At 44.0% G+C, this 23,704-nt stretch overlaps 1 protein-coding gene across 7 annotated transcripts in view; it reads right to left on the bottom strand.

Annotated features, from left to right (window-relative positions):
- pcsk5b (proprotein convertase subtilisin/kexin type 5b) overlaps positions 1-21,718 on the bottom strand; it is a 67,143-nt gene extending 45,425 nt beyond the window's left edge. For 2 of the 7 annotated variants that reach the window (XM_045706950.1, XM_045706951.1), the window contains exons 1-8: positions 21,144-21,715; positions 12,717-12,821; positions 7,554-7,700; positions 5,839-5,982; positions 5,629-5,705; positions 3,108-3,196; positions 2,814-2,986; positions 1,277-1,489 (exon numbers count right to left, since the gene is read on the bottom strand). In XM_045706950.1, coding sequence (XP_045562906.1) covers positions 1,277-1,489; positions 2,814-2,986; positions 3,108-3,196; positions 5,629-5,705; positions 5,839-5,982; positions 7,554-7,700; positions 12,717-12,821; positions 21,144-21,323 — 1,128 coding nt within the window. In that variant the 5' untranslated portion in view covers positions 21,324-21,715. Of the gene's footprint in view, positions 1-1,276; positions 1,490-2,813; positions 2,987-3,107; positions 3,197-5,628; positions 5,706-5,828; positions 5,983-7,553; positions 7,701-12,716; positions 12,822-21,143 lie in introns of those variants that run through there. The other 5 variants (XM_014172189.2, XM_014172190.2, XM_045706948.1 and 2 more) reach the window with 4 other exon arrangements.
- Between the last annotated feature and the right edge of the window lie 1,986 nt (positions 21,719-23,704).

Below are 23,704 nucleotides of genomic sequence, written 5' to 3'. Positions count from 1 at the left end.
TTATGGGTATGGTTGTAATCGTTAAGGACTGGAGAGCTTTTCAGGATAAATTGTTATTTTTTATGGAATAGCACTAAGCCCAGGCGAAACCCTAGAGGAAAACCTGGTTCAGTCTGCTTTCCACCAAACACTGGGAGATTAATTCACCTTTCAGCAGGTCAATAACCTAAAACACAAGGCCAAATCTACACAAGTTGCTTACCAAGAAAACATTGAATGTTTCCAAGTGGCCAAGTTATAGTTTTGACTTAAATCTACTTGAAAATATATGGCAAAACCTGAAAATGGCTGTCTAGCAATGATCAACAAATAATTTGACAGAGCTTGATGAATTTTGAAAAGAATAATGGGTAAATGTTGCACAATCCAGGTGTGGAAAGCTCTTAGAGTTATCCAGAAAGATTCACAGCTGTAGTCGCTGCCAAAGGTGCTTCTACAAAGTATTGACTCAGGGATGTGAATACTTATGTAAATGAGATATTTCTGTATTTCATTTTCAATAAATTAGCAAAAAATCATTACGTGGTATTGTGTGTAAAATCTATTTAAATCAATGTTGAATTCAGGCTGTACCATAACCAAAAAGTGGAATAAGTCAAGGGGTATGGATACATACTGAAGGCACTGTATATGTACAGGGGGGACCGGATCCTAGATCAGCACTCCTACTCTGAGATGCTTAATGAATACGGGCCCTGGAGTGGTTCTGGGACATGAGGTACCTCCTGGTATGGTTGGATTGGGATTGAATGGGTGGTTTTTGGTTGTGTGTGCGCATGTGTGTGACTGTACGTGTTGAGTACTGGTCATGGTTCTGTGTGAGTCTATATGGCAGCGTAGGCCTGGCTGGATATTAGTCTCCCCCTGCTTAGTCTTCCGACCCTCTATGGGGAATGTGACAAGACACTGCCAGACAAGCTGGGACAGAAGGGCCAACTGTCACTGTGTCTGTCCGACTGTCTGTCCCAATGCACCCTGGGCCAGGGTGTCAGCCCAGGACACAGCTTGACCCCAACACACTGACCTCTTTTACCCAGCCTTGGGTTCAAAGGTCACTGGCTTTACAACTAAAGCCTGTTTGTCTGACTTTGCCCACACAGGAATTAGTTACATGTTAGTATGCCATCTAGTCGGCCTAAATAACACCACATAGCGGCATTAGCACACTTTCTCGCTCATACACACACACACTAGTTCTGTCCTCTCTCTGTTGTTGTGGTAAGAGTGGAGGAACATCCACATACACTTTATCCCTCCCCCTCAGAGACAGACTTACTATCTTCCGGTCATAGTTTTCTCCGCTGCTGTAGGTGGTGGTGAGGGTGGAGGAGCACTCCTCCAGGTACCAGGGCTTGCGTCCGCTCTCAGCGGTGCTGGAGATGGAGATGGTGTAGATGCTGTTGGTGTAGCCATCACAGGAGCAGTGGTCCCGGCTCCGCCCGCCGTTCCCTGACGCCCACACAAAAATGGAGCCACGCCCCTTCCTTCCCTGGCAGGAAATCAAATCAATATAAATTAGATCAGAGGTGGGACTTCCTGCGCCCGGCAACAAAGAAAGTTCTCCCCAAAGAAAGGGGGAATTCTAAAATGCTGTGTTCTATTTCTGTGAGTGTTTCTCTAATGTAACCTACTTGTTGTGTCTATGTACTGACATGTATGTGTAACTGATAAATGAACACACGTTAATGGATGTAAAAAGTATTTTGTCTGTAACATCTTTCTCGTTACGTGTCGGACCCAAGTAAGACTAGCTGTCGCCATTGGCATCGGCTAATGGGGATCCTAAAAAAAAGTCCAAATCTCTGATTGGCAGGGACACGGGAGGAAGCCTACCGCTCTGTGAGCTCTGACCATCACACACACAGAGAGGGGATAAAAGGTGGAGGGTAGCATTTCAAAAGGCCTCTGTCAGCCAGTGATAAGAGAGAGAAGCCCCTCTGAATGAAGAGTGGCTCAGACGGGAGAAACCGCTGACGGACAACTTGGACCAGCTATGAAGGGAGGCGAGGGAGAGAGCGCAGGAAGGGAGAAGGTGACTTCTTAAAGAAAGAGGGAGGCAGAAAAGATCGACAAAAAAAAAATAATAATACAGCCATGTCTTACTATACTTTTGAGGACTTTTTGGGGACCAACAAGTGATTCCCATTCAAGTCTATTTTCCCTAACCCTAATTCTAAACCTAAAATAGCCTTTTCACAAGTGAGTACTGGCAAAAATGTCCTTACTTCTCTGAATTTTATTTGGTTTACTATTCTTGTGAGGACTTCAGGTACTTCAGGAAAATATGGCCACACACACACACACACACACACACACACACACACACACACACACACACACACACACACACACACACACACACACACACACACACACACACACACACACACACACACACACACACACACACACACACACACACACACACACACACACACACACGTCATAATAGCCCAATATACCTCTGCAGCTTCGATGCCAAACAGATGTACATAACCCACCAAACTCTACCCATTGTTTTACTTTCTCCACAATCAAAATGACAGCAGCATTTCTGACTCAGCAAGGAGAGAGGGTGCTCTGACATCACCGCAAGTGGACTTTGTGAACTCCACTCCCCTCCACTTAACCCTAGGCTAAGCTCCTCCTTTGAGCCATCTCCACAACATACTTATGAATATGGATACCATGCATGAATATGCTAATGAGACACAGCTCTTTAATCCAAATGTCTTGAAGGAAGCATTGATAACACTGGCCGCGGGTGTGAGTGTGTGTGTACACAACGTAGAGTGTGTGCGCGCGAGACGCACCATGCGGATGCCGTTCTCGAAGGCTTGCCTGGCCAGAGAGGCGGGGCCGTCCACCGTCTTGCCGTCATCGTCGGGACCCCAGCTGGCACTGTAGATGTCAATATGCTGCGGCTGCAGACTCAGAGACTTGGCCTCAACCATGTCCGTCACGTCGCCGTCCAGCATCCGCACCCCTGAGACACACACACACACACACACACACACACACAGAGTGAACACACACCCAAGCCCTCACACACTCACCACTGTTGAATAAGATTTAAAATAACCTTGAAACGTAAACCACACACTCACCCCCTATCCGTGCATTGTAGGCGATTCCCACAGTGCAATGGGAGTTGTTAGCAGATGCAGCCACTTCCCCAGCACAGCGAGTTCCATGCCTAAAGAGGGAGGGACACACAGACACACATTTAAAATCTCTCACACACGCATATTAACAAACTCACAAATATGTAAACAGATATACTGGGGCCTCCCGAGTGGCGCAGTGGTCAAAGGCACTGCATTGCAGTACTAGCTGTGCCACTAGAGATCCTGGTTAGAGTCCAGGCTGTGTTGCAGCCGACCACGACCAAGAGACCCATGGGGCGGCGCACAATTGGCCCAGCGTCGTCCAGGTTAGGAGAGGGTTTGGCCATTAGGAATGTCCTTGTCCCATCGCGCTCTAGCGACTCCTGTTGCAGGCCGGGCACAGTGCACGCTGACACGGTCGCCAGGTGCTTCCTCCAACACATTGGTGCGGCTGGCTTCCGGGTTAAGCGGGAATTGTGTCAAGAAGCAGTGCAGCTTGGTTGAGTTGTGTTTCAGAGGACGCACGGCTCTCGACCTTTGCCTCTCCAGAGTCCGTATGGGAGTTGCAGCGATGAGACAAGACTGTAACTACCAATTGGATACCACGAAATTGGGGAGGAAAAAGGGGAAAAAAATATATAAAAATAAAAACAAATAATAAAAACTGAAGAATGCACAAACAGTTGGTCGACCATCTGACAACATGCATGTTTGAGACGTATGGAGAAAAATAAGTGGAGAGAAGCGAGTGGAGTTAGACTTAGTTCAAGCTATGGGCTGGAGGAACAGGTCTCCACATGGCCAGTAGCAGGGGATGGGTCTTGTTCATAAGGCCACGCAATTTAAAACGTCTTCTTCCCTTTGGTGCCCAATGACGTGGATTCAGAGGCAGCAGCAGCTGCACTGGGATACATACAGCCCTCAAATATTTTCAGTGTGAAAGAGACAATGATTTGTGTGTTACCGAGCCCTCAACAAGCAAGGGTAACATTCTGCCAGACTGTAGCCACGTCAACAATCGGCCAGGTTCAGTGACGAGCGCAAACAAACAAGAGTGGGTTTTAGGAGAGGAGAAAGAGGCAAAGACGCTCTCTCGCTCGGCACGACCAGCCCTCCTGCCGAGAACATCTGGAACAAGCAGTCAAGAGAGTCACCACTGACCGCTGTCATGGCAACCCAGCATCTACCCATTGGCAGGCAGGGTGCACACACACAATCCCATGCTCAAACACACACACGCCCTCGCTAGCCTAAAGGTTCTACTGTAGTGTATTCCATCACCTGGCTGGAACCTCTACACTTATGGCAGCCGTATGGACAATTTGTTGAGCCAACATTCAAATCCTTCAGTCCTGTTTGGCTTCACACATCGCCAGTCTTCCTGAGTTTCCTCTACATGTGTGTGTTGTTTGCTCTCAGCCCATCTCCATGCCATGCCTGCTCCAAGTCAGTCTGAACCAGACCATCTGTGGGATGAATAAAGGGCAATGTGAATAACACACTGTCTGGATCAATCCTGGAGGTCAATCCTTTGTTTAGCTCACGGAAGTGGAGTTTTACATTATAGCAGAGATTCTACCACATGGAAATGCCCAAATTCACCAGCAGATGTGTTCCTCATAAGCAGAAAGAACAGCTTGTTCTCCTCTAGAAACACACGCACTCAGAATAGGTAACAAAAACAGTGGATGCAGTTTCTTTGAAAATCGGAGAAAGTGCTGGTTTATAGAAAGGGACTTAGTCGGTAGAGGGGACCATTCTGGTCTCTTTGTTTGGTCTGGATCAGAAGTGGCAAGTCCTCCCGCTTAAAATCAGTACCATGTCATAAAGCTAGAGCCGAGAAATTGGATCACCTACCACCACCACACTCGTGTCTCTAACCAAACATATTGAATAGGGACATAGCAAGTGTATCAACAGTGTGGGGCAGCTTTCATAGAACCTCTCATAAATGGTGTTCCCTCAATGTTTATATGATCACTTAGAATACGTCCTCCAAGACAAGTTGGGACGATGGAAAGATACAAGTCTGTCTGAAAATGCGTGTAGTGTGTAAGCTTTAGGTAGCTAGCAAAAACACACTAATGGCTGTGTTCCAACAGCCTCGCTAGCAGCATACTACCTAGAATAAAGTAATGAGTTGGGCCATGCATTCTAAGCAGTATGCTAGTATGGACATTGGAACGTACCCATTATTGTGACAGACTTGTCAACGAGCCCCACTCAGAGGGAGAGGTGGAAAGAGAGAGAGAGAAAAAGAAAGAGAGGGAAGGGCAAAGTGAGAGAGCGAGGGAGAGAGCAGACCATGATCCGTCTAAAGCAGTGGGCTAGTTAACCTCCTGTCTCTTTAAGAAAACAAACTACCACAGAGTGCTGAGCGTTTGCCAAGGCATTTGGGCTAGAGCGTCCAAAACCACTGACAGCCAAACTGGCACAGGACACAGGGCTCCCAGGCAGAGAAGAGCCACACACACACACACACACACACACGAGAGAGTGATGCTGTGACCTGGTATCTTACTTGTTTTCGTTGCTGGCATCATAACGGGGCATGGGGTCCATGTCGTTCCCGTTGACATCATAACTGGCCTGGTTGTCCTGGAAACAGAGGGAAAAGCCTTCACCATCATGGTCTTATGGCCGAGCAGCATAAATCCACCAATGGCTAAACACGCCACACACACTCCTACTACAACACACATACCCCATTCCAAAACGCACCCACACTCACGTAGTTCTGAATGAGGTCGGGGTGGTTCCTCTCGATGCCGTCGTCTAGGATGGTGATCACCACGTCCTTCCCTGTGTAGCCCCTCTTCCACGCCCCCACTATATTCATGTCCGACTGGCAGTTATGGATGTCATCGTTACAGTGCTGGCACACACGCACATACACATGTCACTGGAATAGTGCTGAAATAAAACTAGCAACCCACTTAAGTGGTCATTACAGTTCTGGAACAGTGAGACATCTGTGTTGTGGCAACAGTGTGATCACATAGATATAGGCCCTGCTTGAATACTTTTGAAATGCAGCTTTCCACCCTCCGTTCCTTGAAGTAGTCACTGATCTGACATGTCTGGATTGGTGAAAGATATGAAGTGGGGTTCTTGCTTTAACCTATCAAATCATTCTAGATCATCAGTGAATAGTCCAATGAGAAAAGAAACAAAGCATTTGAACAGCTGTCAAGCAGGTCCAGAGATGGCAGGAGAAAGTCAGTTGTAGGCTAATGCCCAGGTTAACAAATGCCAATGGACATGAACATGGACAAAGACTACTAAACAAGTACTGCCTAAAATCATAAACCGTAAACACTCATGATTGATTATTTATGACAAAGTCCAAGCTCTATCCTCTGTCCAAAAACACTGGACTGATAAGAACTAAGGTCAAAGTATTGGTGTTATCTTTGCCAAGTTAACCATTGACAGAACCCAGAAGAAGAGCAAAAGACCAGAGAGCGTACAAATAGCGCACTCACACACAAAATGGAAGGGGAGTAATGGTTTGTACGTGGATGTGACTAGCGGCCACAAGCGAGTGAAGTATTCTTTCTGTGTAGAGCTACATATCTTGTGCAGTCTGGACGGAGTCATTTGACACTGCTGTGGGCATTTAAAATCCTCTCAATGTCAGATCAGCTTTAATATTGCAGATAGTTTTTTTTGCATGTATGCACTACAGTTCAAACATTTGGGGTCACTTAGAAATTCTTGTTTTTGAAATAAAAGCATTTTTGTCCAGTAAAACTGAAGATCTCGTACAACACTGTGTACCACTCTCTTTACAGAACAGAGCAAACTGGCTCTAACCAGAATAGAAAGGAGTGGGAGGCCCCGGTGCACAACTGAGCAAGAGGACAAGTAAATTAGAGTGTCTAGTTTGAGAAACAGACACCTCCCAAGTCCTCAACTGGCAGCTTTATTAAATAGTCCCTGCAAAACACCAGTCTCAACGTCATCAGTGAAGAGGCGACTCCGGGATGCTGGCCTTCTAGGCAGAGTTGCAAAGAAAAAGCAATTTCTCAGACTAGCCAATAAAAGATTAAGATGGACAAAAGAACACATACACTGGACAGAGGAACTCTGCCTAGAAGGCCAGCATCCCGGAGTCGCCTCTTCACTGATGACGTTGAGACTGGTGTTTTTCAGGGACTATTTAATAAAGCTGCCAGTTGAGGACTTGTAAGGTGTCTGTTTCTCAAACTAGACACTAATGTACTTGTCCTCTCGCTCAGTTGTGCACCGGGCCTCCCACTCCTCTTTCTATTCTGGTTAGTGCCAGTTTGCGCTGTTCTGTGAAGGGAGTAGTACACAGCGTTGTACGAGATCTTCAGTTTTACTAGACAAAAATGTGCTTTTATTTCAAAAGCAAGAATTTCTAAGTGACCCCAAACTTTTGAACTGTAGTGTATATATGCAATATGTGGTCCGCATACTCACTATGTACCACATACTGCTCCACTTGGCGTCATTGAAGAATATGGACTGGGCGGGACTGGTCTGGGCGGGGCTGGTGAGGGGGGGAGGGGCCGCCTTGTAATCCCTCTTGATCCGCCTCTTTACCACCTGCTGCTGAATCCACTCCACCTATAGCAGAGGCCACACCATTGCACAGTGAAGAAAAGAAAAAAGCATCAAAACATATCCAATGGTTGAACAGGAAAATGCAGGGTTGTTGGGCAGGCATGTTCAGAGTGGACAATGGGTGAGTTAGTTTTAAATAGGCGGTGGAATCTCCACCCACCTGGGGCACCAGGCCATGCAAAACGAACTTGACCAATGGAAGATGGAGGGGTGTTTGTGGATAACTACACAAAATAAAACGCGCATACAATTTTCTTATGTGAACACGCATACAAATTTATCAGGTCACAATCTCTCAAACCTAATGGATTCGTTTCAAGGAATTCCTTGGCAAGCTCATCTCAGAAATTTGGGAGCGTTGGGTAGGATTCTTTTTGTAACGACTGCTGCCTTTCACTTTTACCCAAGGTAGGCTAATCGTTCAGGTAAAACAATAACAAATCAGAGACGGAGGTGATCAACTTTAACATTCATAGAAAGCTAAGAAGAAAGAGGGTGAAAGAAAAAATCCTATCAGAGTGAAGTATGACCTACTAAAACAATCTGTCAGTTTCTCCAGAGAGCGGAGGAGGGAAAAGAGATGAGGAATGGACACAGAAAAACACTGGCAGAAAGAGAGAGTGAGTGTGATTGAGAGATAGAGGAGAGGGTGTAAAAAAAGGGGGGGATAGAATGACAAAACACAGGCAAAAGGGGGGGACTGATGGAGAAAGATTTCATAAGCCAGAATGTAATTAAATAAAAAATAAAACATTTGTAACAGTGATGGATGGCGATGATCATGTGAAGACAGAGCAGGCACAAGTCTCTTCTCATTTCACCAAGTCTGTCATCAGTTTCAAAGCAACCATTTACACACCTCATTAAGCTCAGAACAGCAGAGCCATCATTATACGTGTGTGTGTGTGTCTGTCTCGAGCTCCCTGTGTCTGTCTGTCCACCCAATGTCCATGTGTGTTTGTGTAACGGATGATAAGCGGTAAGCCTAATGCAGCGGTCCTCAGACCGTCACCTAGACAGGAAGTCCGACCGCCGGCAGCCAGTCCTCCATTAGTTCCACCACTGACCTGCGAGTCCAGTGAGACGGAGAGAAGACGGATCCTCCCTCTCCAGATGGTGAAATGGACTCCTGAAATACAACTGCTTCTGCATTCCCCTTCTTAAGGATTTGGAGGTGTCTCTCTCTTGCAGTCTCTCCCGCTGACTTGGTCTGTAACCAAGGGCAACCAGGATCCCAAAAAAATAAAATCCAGCTATACTGTAGAAGTGTCAGCTGAAATGGCACTTTAGAAATGCTTCCTTCCTTGATGCGATCACTGATCTGACATGAAAGTATAGATAGAAGCAAAGTGATAGGGTCCTTGCCTATACCTATCCAAATCTGTTAAAATCAGTGACGACACTGAACAAAAATATTAGACGCAACAATTTCAAAGATTTTACTAAGTTACAGTTCATACAAGAAAATTAGTCAATTGAAATAAACGAATTAGGCCCTAATCTATGGATTTCACATGACTGGAAATAGAGATGCATTTGTTGGTCACAGATACCTTTAAAAACAAAAAGTACGGGCGTGGATCATCAAACCAGTCAGTATCTGGTGTGACCACCATTTGCCTCAAGCAGCACAATACATCTCCTCATATAGTTGATCAGACTGTTGATTGTGGCCTGTGGAATGTTGTCCCACTCCTCTTTAATGGCTGGGTGAAGTTGCTGGATATTGGCGTGAACTGGAACGCGCTGTCGTACACGTTGATCCATAGCATCCCGAACATGCTCAGTGGGTGACATGTCTGGTGAGTATGCAGGCCATGGAAGAACTGGAACATTTTCAGCTTGAAGGAATTGAGTACAGATCCTTGCGACATGGGGCTGTGCATTATGCTGAAACATGACGGCGACGGTTGAATGGCACGACAATGGGCCTCAGGATCGTGCCGGTATCTCTGTGCATTCAAATTGATAAAACGCAATTGTGTTCATAGTCTGTAGTTTATGCCTGCCCATACCATAACCCCACCATGGGGCACTCTGTTCACAACGTTGACATTAGTAAACCGCTCACCCACATGACGCCATACACACTCTGCCATCTGCCCGATACAGTTGAAACTAGAGGTCGACCGATTATGATTTTTTTTCAACGCCGATACCGATTATTGGATGACCAAAAAAAGCCGATACCAGTTCTCTTTTACATTTTTTTTATTTTAAAATCTGCTGATTTTTTAAATACATTTGTAATAATGACAATTACAACAATACTGAATGAACCCTTTTATTTTAACTTAATACATAAAATCTATTTAGTCTCAAATAAATCATGAAACGTGTTCAATTTGGTTTAAATAATGCAAAAACAGTGTTGGAGAAGTACAAGTGCAATATGTGCCATGTAAAAAAGCTAACGTTTAAGTTCCTTGCTCAGAACATATGAAAGCTGATGGTTCAATATTCCCAGTTAAGAAGTTTTAGGTTGTAGTTATAGGAATTATGACGCGATGACTATTTATTTCTCTTTAATATACCTTTGACTATTGGATGTTCTTATAGGCACTTTAGTATTGCCAGCCTAATCTCGGGAGTTGATAGGCTTGAAGTCAAACAGTGCTGTGCATCAAGCATTGCTAAGAGCTGCTCGCAAACACAGTAAAGTGCTGTTTGAATGAATGCTTACGAGCGTACTGCTGCCTACCACCGCTCAGTCAGAGACTGCTCTATCAAATCATAGACTTACCATATAAAACACACAAATACGAGCCAAAACGTTTATTCTTTCAGTGAAATACGGAACCATTCTGTATTTTGTCGAACGGTTGGCAACCCTCAGTCTAAATATTGCTGTTACATTGCACAACCTTCAATGTTATGTCATAATTATGTACAATTCTGGCAAAATAATTACGGTCTTTGTTAGGAAGAAAAACAGTTGGCAACGAGCCAGGCGGCCCAAACTGTTGCATATACCCTGACTCTGCTTGCATTGAACGCAAAAGGAGTGACAATTTCCCTAGTTAATATTGCCTGCTAACATGAATTTATTTTAACTAAATATGCAGGTTTAAAAAGAACATACTTCTGTGTACTGATTTTAAGCAAGGCACTGATGTTTATGGTTAGGTACATTTGTGCAACGAATGTGCTTTTCTCGAATGCGCTTTTGTTAAATCATCACCCGTTTGGCGAAGTTGAATTAGACTGATTCGATGATAAATTAACAGGCACCGCATTGATTATATGCAACGCAAGACAAGCTAGTTAACCTAGTAATATCACCAACCATATGTAGTTAACTAGTGATTATGTGAAGATTGATTGTTTTTTAAAAGATAAGTTTAATGCTAGCTAGCAACTTATCTTTGCTCATTGCAGCCACAAGGTCCTTTTGACGCTGCACTTGCGTAACAAGTGGGTAGCCTGCCACGTAGTCTCCTCATGGATTGCAATGTAATTGGCCATAATCGGCATCTAAAAAAGCCGATTACCAATTGTTGTGAAAACTTGAAATCAGCCCTGATTAAATCGGCCATGCCGATTAGTCGGTCGACCTCTAGTTGAAACTGGGATTCATCCATGAAAAACACAATTCTCCAATGTGCCAATGGCCATCAAAGGTGAGCATTTGCCCACTGAAGTCAGTTACGACGCCTAACTGCAGACAGGTCAAAACTCTGGTGAGGACAACGAGCATGCAGATGAGCTTCCCTGAGACGGTTTCTGACAGTTTGAGCAGAAATCATTCAGTTGTGCAAACCCACAGTTTCATCAGCTGTCCAGGTGGCTGGTCTCAGACAATTCCGCAGGTGAAGAAGCCAGATGTGGTGTTCCTGGGCTGGTGTGGTTACACGTGGTCTGCAGTTGTGAGGCCATTTGGACATGGTGCCAAATTGTCTAAAACGTTGGAGGCAGCATTTGGTAGAGAAATGAACATAACATTACCTGGCAACAGCTCTGGTGGACATTCTTGCAGTCAGCATGCCAATTGCACGCTCCCTCAAAACTTGAGACATCTGTGGCATTGTGTTGTGTGGCAACTGCACATTTTAGAGTGGCCTTTTATTGTCCCCAGCACAAGTTGCACCTTTGTAATGATCATACTGTTTAGTCAGTTTAATCAAATTGCTGGGATGTTTTATTTCAGCTCATGAAACCAAAAACTTTACATTTCACTTTACATTTTTGTTCAGTGTACTTTGAGTGTTTGAAAACGGGGCCTAATGTCACTCGGGTGAGGTCAGTCACACACCCGCTCTCCAAGCCGACGACCTTGGGCTGGTAACTTACTGACAGCCATGACCTTTGTGTCCCACATGCGCCAGGCGGCACGTCAGCAAGCCATAAAGCCATTAATCACTGCCTTGTCACCATGGAGACCTGCGTGCCAACAGGTAGATCGCAGCGCGCACACACACACAAGGTGTGTCCGCTACACCCATCTGACTCACACACATAGATGACTGTCATTAGACAACTAAACATAACAACGTGATTATTTCTATAACTGGCTACACGGACTGACCCCAGTGCCTCCATGATAGAGAGCAGCCCGAAAACAGCAGTGAAACGATACTGGCATCAGAATGGTAATGATATGACACTGATCCCTGAACAGTAGTGATGGGAGCAGAAAGACTCCCAGCTAAGACTGCAGACCCAGCTGACATTTAAACATGTCCTCCCTGTCAACCCTTCACACAGGAGAGAAACTAGAGGGGAAGAAGGGAGAAAGGGGGAGTCTTGTGTAATAAACAGAGTCAAAGCTGAAAAGGGCCAACATATCCAGCAACAGTATATAATACATAATTCATCAAAGAACTCTCATTGAATGACAACTATGCTCAGCAGTGCTATGGCTGGTAGACTTTCCATCGGTGTGCTGAACTACAGTTGTGCCCTGTAATATACGCATCATCAGGGCGAGACCAAGGGTGGTGTTCTGTGACTCATCAATAATGCAGGCGTGTGTCGATGACCTGGTGGGGTGGCCCGCCAGCACGGTGAGGCGAGGCTTACCTTGGACTCCATCGAGATGAAGCTGTGGCCACCGCGACTGGAGAGAGTTGACCTTTTGATGGTCCTGCTGTGAAAGAAGTGATAGTGGTCCTTCAGGTCGCCAATCTACCGAATAAAAACACACCACGATCAGTCTACAGTAAAAACACTGGTTGCATTCAAATGTCAACCATGTCAGAGAGGAATTAAACAGCATAACCCATAAACCACAAACCTCCAAAATAAGAAAGACCGAGACAGACATGAGGCAGGCGAAGTGTGATTAACTTTAATAATTCAGAGGCAGATTATCAAACCGTAATGGCTGCCAGGTGTCATATACCCTTCCCATTGACCCAGGGCTTTAAAGGAGCCACCCAAGGGACTGTATGAAGCCCCTATATCCTTTCAGGCAACTCACAATGTTTCACTCCAAACCAGGGTTGTATTCATTAGGGTACACGGTAGCAAAACAACAAAAGGAAAACAGAGTTTCTTATTAGACAGGTAGGTCCAGGTATTTCTTTCAGTAGAATATGCCCAGGGGGCATGCTTTCATCGCGTCACTGTCAGAACGTGAAAGCCACAAGGCAACAGCAGGTATAGTCACACTCAATAGCGTCAGGACTGCAAAGACATGAAGCCCAAAATTGTCATGTTAAATTTCCAAATCAAGACATACGACATCTTTAGTCTCAAACCCCACACAGAAAGATATAAAACGGTGCGTTCAGAAGCCGTCTGAAAATTGGAGGTACAAGTTCCTGACTCGGAAACAAATACACTTCCTGCTAACTTGGATGGAATTCTATGATCCTTGCTTAACCCATAGCAAGGGTTTGGTGTCCCAACATGCACCGCGATATGTTTTGGAGTTTGCACAATTTTATAAAACAGAATCGAAAGCCGTGCTTAATGATATGGCATGTGCCTTTGTGTCTGATTGAGGCGTGACACATCGATTGATGTTTTACTGTTAATAGGTTATCTTCTAAAATAAAAACAGGTAATTTGTCCATTTGGATTTCATGCTCGTTTTATCGTTACATTTTTTTTAACAAATTGGATCACTCAAGTCATAAGCATGTCCCGAAGTTGATCGGGGATGATCCCCTCACCGTGCTTGAAGTCACCCTCAGTTACATCAACAAGTCTGACAATGGAGGGGCCTCAGTGAGTTGGTAGGGATGAGGGCCTGGTTTGAGATTCAGCTACAACCAGTTGACTACCTACTTCAAAATGGTGAAAGCCCTCAATGGCAATGACAATGCTAAAACAGGCTTTGGGGCAAGTATGAACTTTATCCAACTCTGGGCTAGAATGATGATACGTTACAACTCGTAAACTATCACTGACTGTTCACCTTTCTACCCAAAAGATGATAAAGCGAAGACATTTTCATCTTAATGTGTATAACGTGGCTAGTTTTACCCAGTCTATGGTTTGTCAACATAAGCAGTGGAATTACATTTACATTTTAGTCATTTAGCAGACGCTCTTATCCAGAGCGACTTACAGTAGTGAATGCATACATTTCATACATTTTTTGTTCCCGTACTGGTACCCCGTGGGGATCGAACCCACAACCCTGGCGTTGCAAACACCATGCTCTACCAACTGAGCCACACGGGACCATTACGCTGAGACTCAGAAAATTCACATCTCCAAAAACACCTTTACTGAAAGAACTGTACAGAAGCAAAATTTGGTAACAAAATTACAGTAAAATCCTCAAATGTAAATATCTGCACCGAATTAAGATTCAAAAGATGTCTGCAGAAAGAATGCAGAAATGACATTATTTAATAAACTGTGGATGTTGAAATCAAGACCCGGTCCAGACCGTCCCCCAAAAAATGACGTCTGTGGACATTGAAATCAAGGCCAGGGCGAATGGACCCAATTTCAACGTCCATTGACGTCCGGTCAGTGGAGATGCTGGTTACAGCAAATGGAAAGAGGGGGCTCATGGGTAGCTGTCAGTAAGAGCCGGGAGAGGTAACATTATCTGGAGAGGGAGAGAGAGGGGTTGTCCAGACAGTTCACACTCGCTTTGACCACCAGACGACAGAAAGAACGGAACAGTTATGAGCTGAACGTAACGGTATGCCAGTAGAAGGGAGGACAGTAACAGGTGACTACTATTATTTGGTATTGTAGCCAATGCAGTAAGTCCGGTACTGAGCACGAAGTCCGTTACTGAGTTTTAAATCACTTAGTAATTCAAACAAAAATGTATATCAGTAAAAACACTAAATAATTGGTAGGTCTACCTTTACTTGTTACTTCCATGAACTTAGAATTATCCTCCAATAGAAAATATGTGGGTTTTTGGTAACAGATTTACAAGGCAATGTTCCTTAAACATATAGAAGGCAAATCATTTCCCCAAAACTAAATATAAGCATTGATATTAGTTGGTGGGGTCATTACGTCAACATTGTGTATTTCTAATACCTTTTAAAGACTGTCTGGTAGATGTTTTCCAAAATCCCTTTTCCATCTGTTTGACCAGAAGTCAAATCCATTACCTATGCCTAATTTTGAAGATGGAAAATGTATCTATGCCTTAATTTCCCAAAAAGAGACTCTTGGCTGTCATTTGACACCCAATTTGACATGCTCCTACAAACTTCACATAAAGGACCCATGAGCACCTAACATGGAAATCACCCTAACACACTTGTTAGCTAGCTTTAACCATCTAGCTAAAATATAATTGGTTTAAGAGTTGTTCCGACTTCAACTTCATCTAGATCAATGGATAACACACCAGATGTTAAAGGACCATTCTCTTGCAATACACTTCATGTACAAACCATAGCCCTGTGTCTTTAAAACTGCTCTCAGATCAGTGCTTGGCCCAGAGTCTGGGAAATGGACAGGGGGCTCCATAAGTAACAGGATTATTGGTTGGTTCCATACAGAATGCCTGATAGAGGTGCTCTCCCAATAGCCAACTATTCCTTTACATTGGAGTCATTAAGCAGACGCTCTTATCTAGAAGGATTTACAGTAGTGTGTGCAAACATTTTCACATTTGTTCGTACCGTTCCTCCATGGGAATCAAACCCACAACCCTAGCATTGCAAGTGAAATGATCTACCAACTGCCTTACTCCCTCTCCATCCATCAGTGTGTTTCTGTATCATTGCATGTTCTCATCCCTCTATCCCTGTCAACTGAATGACACTGTCCTTCTCAGGTCACCCGCTCTGTACACATCCCCTCTCCCCTACCGTTTTGTTTTTCTCTGACAATCTCTTTGCATGTGTCCACAACAGTATTTATGTACACATTGCCATTTCCCTGTTTTGCCAAGTCGCCCTCGCAAAATAGGTTATTAACCTCAATGGGTCTTACCTGGTTAAATAAAGGTCTTCCTCAACTTCATTATTGCATGAATGTCCCTAAATAAACAACCTACTTCCATCCTGAAAATAATTATAATCATGGGAACTTATTGAGTGTCAAGAACTTTATTTCATACACCCACACATGTATGCCTTTAGTACCTCAATGTTCTCAAGATCTGAATGTGTGGGGTCCCCATGAGTGAGAGAGCGAGAGAGTGTGTGCCTGTATGTGACTGTGCACTTAAGACATTAGTGTCAAAGTTCAGGTTAGGAGACTGGTGCAATATTGCCACCTGGGAGTGTCTTATAGAGCTTTAAGGCATCAACATGCTTCGGTTCAGCTGGCGCTTTAAAAGATCTATATAGCTGCAATAGTACCGTTTGTCCACCTTGAGACACCGTAGCCAGTAGTCTGAATTAATCTCAGATAAATCAAGAACCATTTAATTTGACATCTAAGATGTTCGGTGCAGCATGAAAACAGTGTCTCCTGTAGAATGACAAACACCTTGAAGAATCCCTACTGGTGACCAATCACTGGTCAAAGGGCGAACTTCGGCTTGCCTCAAGACAAAATGCTGTGCGCTCCAACAGCCGAAAAACGCCTAGCAAAAGCTGCCTAACACCTAAAACGTCAGAAAATATGCACTAACTGTCAACTGGGAAGCATATGGTAAGCTTAAAAAGGGGAATGGGGGGGGTATAAGACTCTCAGTTCCATAAAGGGGGTGGCTGGTATAATTATGGAGAAAGAGGGGCGGGAGGTGTGAGGGCAGGATGTCCCTGTGATTATCCTAGTCCACAACAGAAACTTTCCACCTGTCAGAATATCTGTGGAGAGAGAGCGCTTTGGATTGCCTGGTTTTGTCGTTGCTAGATATTTCTCCCATATAGACCACCCTCTTAAATGTGTGTCGCTAAGCAACCAAATGTTGCCTACTCTGAACTTGCATGGGCCTCTCTGATTACAAGGAGAATTGTTGAACAAAATGACATCACAATTAAATCCAGTAAGTGTGCCCATATCTCCTCTTGGCTATAGCATTTTGTTTCCAGTGTTGTACCTGACAGCAGTTATGGATTGGAGTGGGGAGGGTTGGTGGTGACAGTAGACGTTCCTTAGGAATGACATCAACAGGCACACCATAACAGATACGCAGAATGGATTGGTACTTTCAGAGCAATTCACATTATCAAACCCTTGGCAATGTCAAAGCATGCGTTCCATTCTTCCTTTACTGTGGCCACTTATAATCTCAAGCGCTTGTAATTTTATAAGGTTATTCAAATATTAATTTTGCAACTCATTTGGTTAAAGTATGCATTAAAGCTAGAATCCTTAATTGAAACAAAGTGCTGTCCCCGCCCCTGTTTTGCTAAAAAGCTAAGGATGGGGCTGAAGAAATGCAACCACTCAAATGCACAGACAGAGCTATAGATGCAAGGACTGACCATCCAGGATATCAAATGTATAGTTTTGAAGCTATACCATGTGTTTACATTTGTTGTTTACAAACATTTGAGGAAAACAATGTATATGTTGGGTTCCGATGTGGTACGACAGTTTAACTAAACTGATGAGGCATTTAAGTTATATTTTTCAGTAATCAAATGGGTATTATATATCACACATACGCCAGTCAAAAGTTGACACCTACTCATTCAAGGCTATTTTCTTAATTTTTACTATTTTCTACATTGTAGAATAATAGTGAAGACATCAAAACTATGAAGTAACATATGGAATCATGTAGTAACCAAAAAAGCATTAAATCAAAATATGTTTTATATTTGAGATTCTTCAAAGTAGCAATCCTTTGCCTTGACAGCTTGCACACTCTTGGCATTCTCAACCAGCTTCATGAGGTAGTCACCTGGAATATATTTCAATTAACAGGTGTGCTTTGTTAAATGACTCAATAGCCTTGACTTCTCAAATGACTGCCTCGCCTGGTTTACCAACTACTTCTGATAGAGTTCAGTGTCAAATCGGAAGGCCTGTTGTCCGGACCTCTGGCAGTCTGTGGGGGTGCCGCAGGGTTAAATTCTCAGGCCGACTCTCTTCTCTGTATATATCAACGATATCGCTCTTGCTGCTGGTGATTCCCTGATCCACCTCTACGCAGACGACACCATTCTGTATACCTCTGGCCCATCTTTGAACACTGTGCTAACAAACCACCAAACGAGCTTCAACGCCATACAACACACCTTCGTGGCCTCCAACTGATTTTAAATGCTAGTAAAACTAAATGCATGCTCTTCAACCGATTGCACCCGTACCCTCCTGCCCAACTAGCATCACTACTCTGGACGGTTCTGACCTAGAATATGTGGACAACTACAAATACCTAGGTGTCTGGTTAGACTGTAAACTCTTCTTCCAGACTCACATTAAGCATATCCAATCCAAAATTAAATCTAGAATCGGCTTCTTATTTCGCAACAAAGCCTCCTTCACTCATGCCGCCAAACATACCCTTGTAAACCTGACTATCCTACCGATACTTGACTTCAGCGATGTCATTTACAAAATAGCCCCAACACTCTACTCAACAAATTGGATGCAGTCTATCACAGTGCCATCCGTTTTGTCACCAAAGCCCCATAAACTACCCACCACTGCGACCTGTACGCTCTTGTTGGCTGGCCCTCACTACACATCCGTAGCCAAACCCACTGGCTCCAGGTCATCTATAAGTCTTTGCTAGGTAAAGCCCCACCTTATCTCAGCTCACTGGTCACCATAGCAACACCCACCCGTAGCACAAGCTCCAGCAGGTATATTGCACTGGTCATCCCCAAAGCCAACACTTCCTTTGGCCGCCTTTCCTTCCAGTTCTCCGCTGCCAATGACTGGAACAAATTGCAAAAATCTCTGAAGCCTTATATCTCCCTCTAACTTTAAGCATCAGCGGTCAAATCAGCTTACCAATCACTGTACACAGCCAATCTGTAAATAGCACAGCCGACTACCTCATTCCCATATTATTACTTACCCTCTTGCACACCAGTATCTCTACTTGCACATCATCATCTGCACATCTATCACTCCAGTATTAATGCTAAATTGTAATTATTTTAACCTCTAGGGCCTATTTATTGCCTACCTCCCTACATTTGCACACACGGTACATAGATTCTTCCATTTTTATTTTGTGTTATTGACTGTATGTTTATGTATAACTCTTGTTTTTGTCATACTGCTTTGCTTTATCTTGGCCAGGTCACAGTTGTAAACGGGAACTTGTTCTCAACTGGCCAACTTGGTTAAATAAAGGTGAAATAAAAAAATTTAAACGTTAATTTGTGGAATTTCTTTCCTTCTTAATGTGTTCGAGCCAATCAGTTGTGTTGTGACAAGGTAAGGGTGGTATACAGAATGTAGCCCTATTTGGTAAAAGACCAAGTCCATATAAATGGCGAGAACAGTTCAAATAAGCAAAGACAAACAGTCCATCATTACTTTAAGACATGAAGTTCAGTCAATCCGGAAAATGTCAAGAACTTTGAAAGTTTCTTCAAGTGCAATAGCAAAAAACGTCAAGTGCTATGATGAAACTGGCTCTCAAAGGGAACCACCACAGGAAAGGAAGACCCAGAGTTAACTCTGCTGCAGAGGATAAGTTAAGAGTTACCAGCCTCAGAAATTGCAGCCCAAATAAATGCTACAGAGTTCAAGTAACAAACATCTCAACATCAACTATTCAGAGGAGACTGCGTGAATCTGGCCTTCATGGTCAAATTGCTGCAAAGAAACCACTACTAAAGGACACCAATAAGAAGAAGAGACTTGCTTGGGCCAAGAAACAAAAGCAACGGATATTAAACCGGTAGAAATCTGTCCTTTGGTATGATGAGTCCAAATTTGAGATTTTTGGTTCCAACCGCCGTGTCTTTGAGACAGAGTAGGTGAACGGATGATCGCCGCATGTGTGGTTTCCACAGTGAAGCATGGAGGTGTGATGGTGTGTGGGTGCTTTGCTGGTGACACTGTCAGTGATTTATTTTGAATTCAAGGCACACTTAACCAGCATGGTTACCACAGCATTCTGCAGTGATATGCCATCCCATCTGGTTTGCTCTTAGCGGGACTATCATTTGTTTTTCAACAGGACAATGACAAGACACCTCCAGGCTTTATATGGGCTATTTGACCAACAAGGAGAGTGATGGAGTGCTGCATCAGATGACCTGGCCTCCACAATCACCCAACCTCAAACCAATTGAGATGGTTTGGGATGAGTTGGACCGCAGAGTGAAGGAAAAGCAACCAACAAGTGCACAGCCATATGTGGGAACTCTTTCAAGACTGTTGGAAAAGCATTCCAAGTGAAGCTGGTTGGGAGAATGCCAAGAGTGTGCAAAGCTGTCAAGGCAAAAATAAGCTCTAATATATATATATATAGATTTGTTAAACACTTTTTTGGTTACTACATGATTCCGTGTGTTATTTCATAGTTTTGATGTCTTCACTATTATTCTAAAATGTAGAAAATAAAAACCCTTCACTGAGTAGGTGTATCCAAACTTGACTGGTACTGTAAATAATTAATTTATAAATCCCAAAATGTATGCAGCAACTAAGGATTCTAGGTTTAAGAGGCCCATATTGGTCTGAGCCATGAAATACGAGACATTAAACTGTTGGTAAAATTCTCCAATCCTAACAGCCCAATAAAACTGCTCTGCGGAACTGTGGGGCACCTGTTGTCCCACCGGTGTGGAGCCTAATCACTGCACCCCTGCCCCCTCTCTCGCTTTGTTCATGTCATAGTCAGTCCCGTGTGTGCCAGGCTGATCCCCGCCACACACACGCCAGAGAGACTATCCTGGGTTCAAGGTACATTATTTTGAGTGGAGGTAGCGTGTTCAGGCTGGCCCGGGATGTGAACTATCCAGTGTGGGCCCGGGTGACTATGACGTGTGAACTTCAATCGGACTGACAACAAAACACCACCGTTCAAAAGCAAAGTAAGTTTTAATTTATGAAAGAAAAAACACCAACGCTGTGCAGGATTTGACTTTGAAACTCTTTCGAATAAAAATGTAAAAAGGAACGAAAAGATAAGAGGAACAGTTTAAAACATACCTGTCCCATATTCTTATAGCCATATTTGTCTGCTATCCGATCAGCGAACACAGGTCCCCCGTTTATCCGTACAGCCCAATGGTTAGTGTAAATCCGAGCTTTGCACGGGGCAGACGTAAAACCGAGCCAGAGCGCCAGAACGCACATCAAGCCTCTTCTCAAAGCGGCGTTCCAAACCATCTTCCCCCACTTTTTCCCCGAACCTCCCGCGTCTCCCTCCGACTAAGAAAACAGCCAAACTTCTCTTCTCACCGCAGAGCAAGCAAGATTCTCATAAACTGTTCGATCCACATACACCGTAAATAAAATAGGAAAAAACGGAAACCGAAAAAAATTCTCAAAAGCCCGTTAGATGGTCCTGGTCTGTTCTCCGCGTGCTCTGCATGGAGAGTTCGAAGTTTGCGTTCAGTCTTGCTCCTTCGCAGCGGTGGGGGTAGTTTGTCTGAATGCAGTGCTTCGGGATAATTTATTTTCCCCAGAACTCGGATGTTGGTTCTCCTTCTCTCTTTAAAGTGGCGAAATGGCTACAGCGCCTCCCACCAAATAACTAGCGACAATTCGGAGTAGAAACAACTGATGCTGCGTTTATAACCAAGTGGGAAGGTGGTAAATACCGGTTTTGAAGTTGTAAAGACCAGTTGGATGCATTAACGTGCTTTGATCTCATTGAGAAACGCCGATTGGCTAATGGCCAACAAAATGCGTTAACCATGAACTAAAAGTGCCGCTATCATGCTTTTAAACAAACTATAGTGTTCAAAAACCATGTTAATAGATCTTTATAAATAAGGTTTTGTTGCTACATTTAACTGCCGAAAATGCTGTTATCGAGGTAATTTCCTTTGTAGGTGACGTCAGAGGTCTGACTGTGGGAAAAGTGGTAGCTCAGGGGTGATAGACGAGTTTCCCACGAGTAATTACGAGTTGGATAGGCGTTCAAACAGATTGTGCCCAGTCGTATATAATAATTACCACCTTCCCAGTTGGTTATCAATGCAGCATAATCCGCCCGGCTGGGCTGCCTGCACTGCGCTGGGTCTTAAAGCCACACTGTAAAAGATCTCAAACTGGTCTCTCAGATACAGTGCATTCGGAAAGTATTCAGAGCCATTGACTTTTCCCACATTTGTTACAGCCTTTTTTTTTAATCAGAATTTTTTTCTCATCAATCTACGCACACTACTCCATAATGACAAAGCGAAAACAGGTTTTTATATTTTTTGGGGTGAAAATTCATACAAAAAAATCATAATAATACCTTATTTACATAAGTATTCATAAGTATTCAGACCCTTTTTATGAGACTCGAAATTGAGCTCAGGTGCATCCTGTTTCCATTGATCATCCTTGAGATGTTTCTGTAACTTTATGGGAGTCCACCTGTAGTAAATTAAATTGATTGGACATGATTTGGAAAGGCACACACCTGTCTATATAAGGTCCCACAGTTGACAGTGCATGTCAGAGCAAAAACCAAGCCACGAGGTTGAAGGAATTGTCCGTAGAGCTCCGAGACAGGATTGTGTCGAGGCACAGATCTGGGGAAGGGTACCAAAACATTTCTGCAGCATTGAAGGTCCCCAAGAACACAGTGGCCTCATCATTCTTAAATGGAAGAAGTTTGGAACCACCAAGACTCTTCCTAGAGCTGGCCACCCGGCCAAACTGAGAAATCGGGGGAGAAGGGCCTTGATCAGGGAGGTGACCAAGAACCCGATGGTCACTCTGACAGAGCTCCAGAGTTCCTCTGTGAAGATGGGAGAATCTTCCAGAAGGACAACCATCTCTGCAGCACTCCACCAATCAGGCCTTCATGATAGAGTGGCCAGACGAACGCCACTCCTCAGTAAAACAGACAGACGCTTGTAGTTTGCCAAAAGGCACTTAAAGGACTCTCAGACCATGAGAAACAAGATTCTCTGGTCTGATGAAACCAAGATTGAATTCTTTGGCCTGAATGCCAAGTGTCACGTCTGGACACAACCTGGCACCATCCCTACGGTGAAGCATGGTGGTGGCAGCATCATGCTGTGGGGATTTTTTCAGCGGCAGGGACTGGGAGACTAGTCAGGATCGAGGGAAAGATGAACGGAGCAAAGTACAGAGAGATCCTTGATGAAAACCTGCTCAGGACATCAGACAGGACAACGACCCTAAGCACACAGCCAAGACAACACAGGAGTCTATTCTGGACAAGTCTCTGAATGTCCTTGAGTGGCCCAGCCAGAGCCCGGACTTGAACCCGGCCTAACATCTCTGGAGAGACCTAAAAATAGCTGTGCAGCGACGCTCCCCATCCAACCTGACAGAGCTTGAGAGGATCGGCAGAGAAGAATGGGAGAAACTCCTCAAATACAGGTGTGCCAAGCTTGTAGCGTCATACCCAAGAAGACTCGAGGCTGTAATCACTGCCAAAGGTGCTTCAACAAAGTACTGAGTAAAGGGTCTGAATACTTATGTAAATGTAATATTTAAGTATTTTATTTTAATGTGTACACATTTGTAAAACCTACATTTTATAATAAGGCTGTAACGTAACAAAATGTGGGAAAAGTCAAGGG

The sequence above is a fragment of the Salmo salar genome, chromosome ssa24 (genome assembly GCF_905237065.1).
Source record: "Salmo salar chromosome ssa24, Ssal_v3.1, whole genome shotgun sequence".
Lineage (NCBI taxonomy): Eukaryota > Metazoa > Chordata > Actinopteri > Salmoniformes > Salmonidae > Salmo > Salmo salar.
Note: the sequence above shows the minus strand (reverse complement) of the source record. Positions and strands in the feature narration are given on the sequence as shown.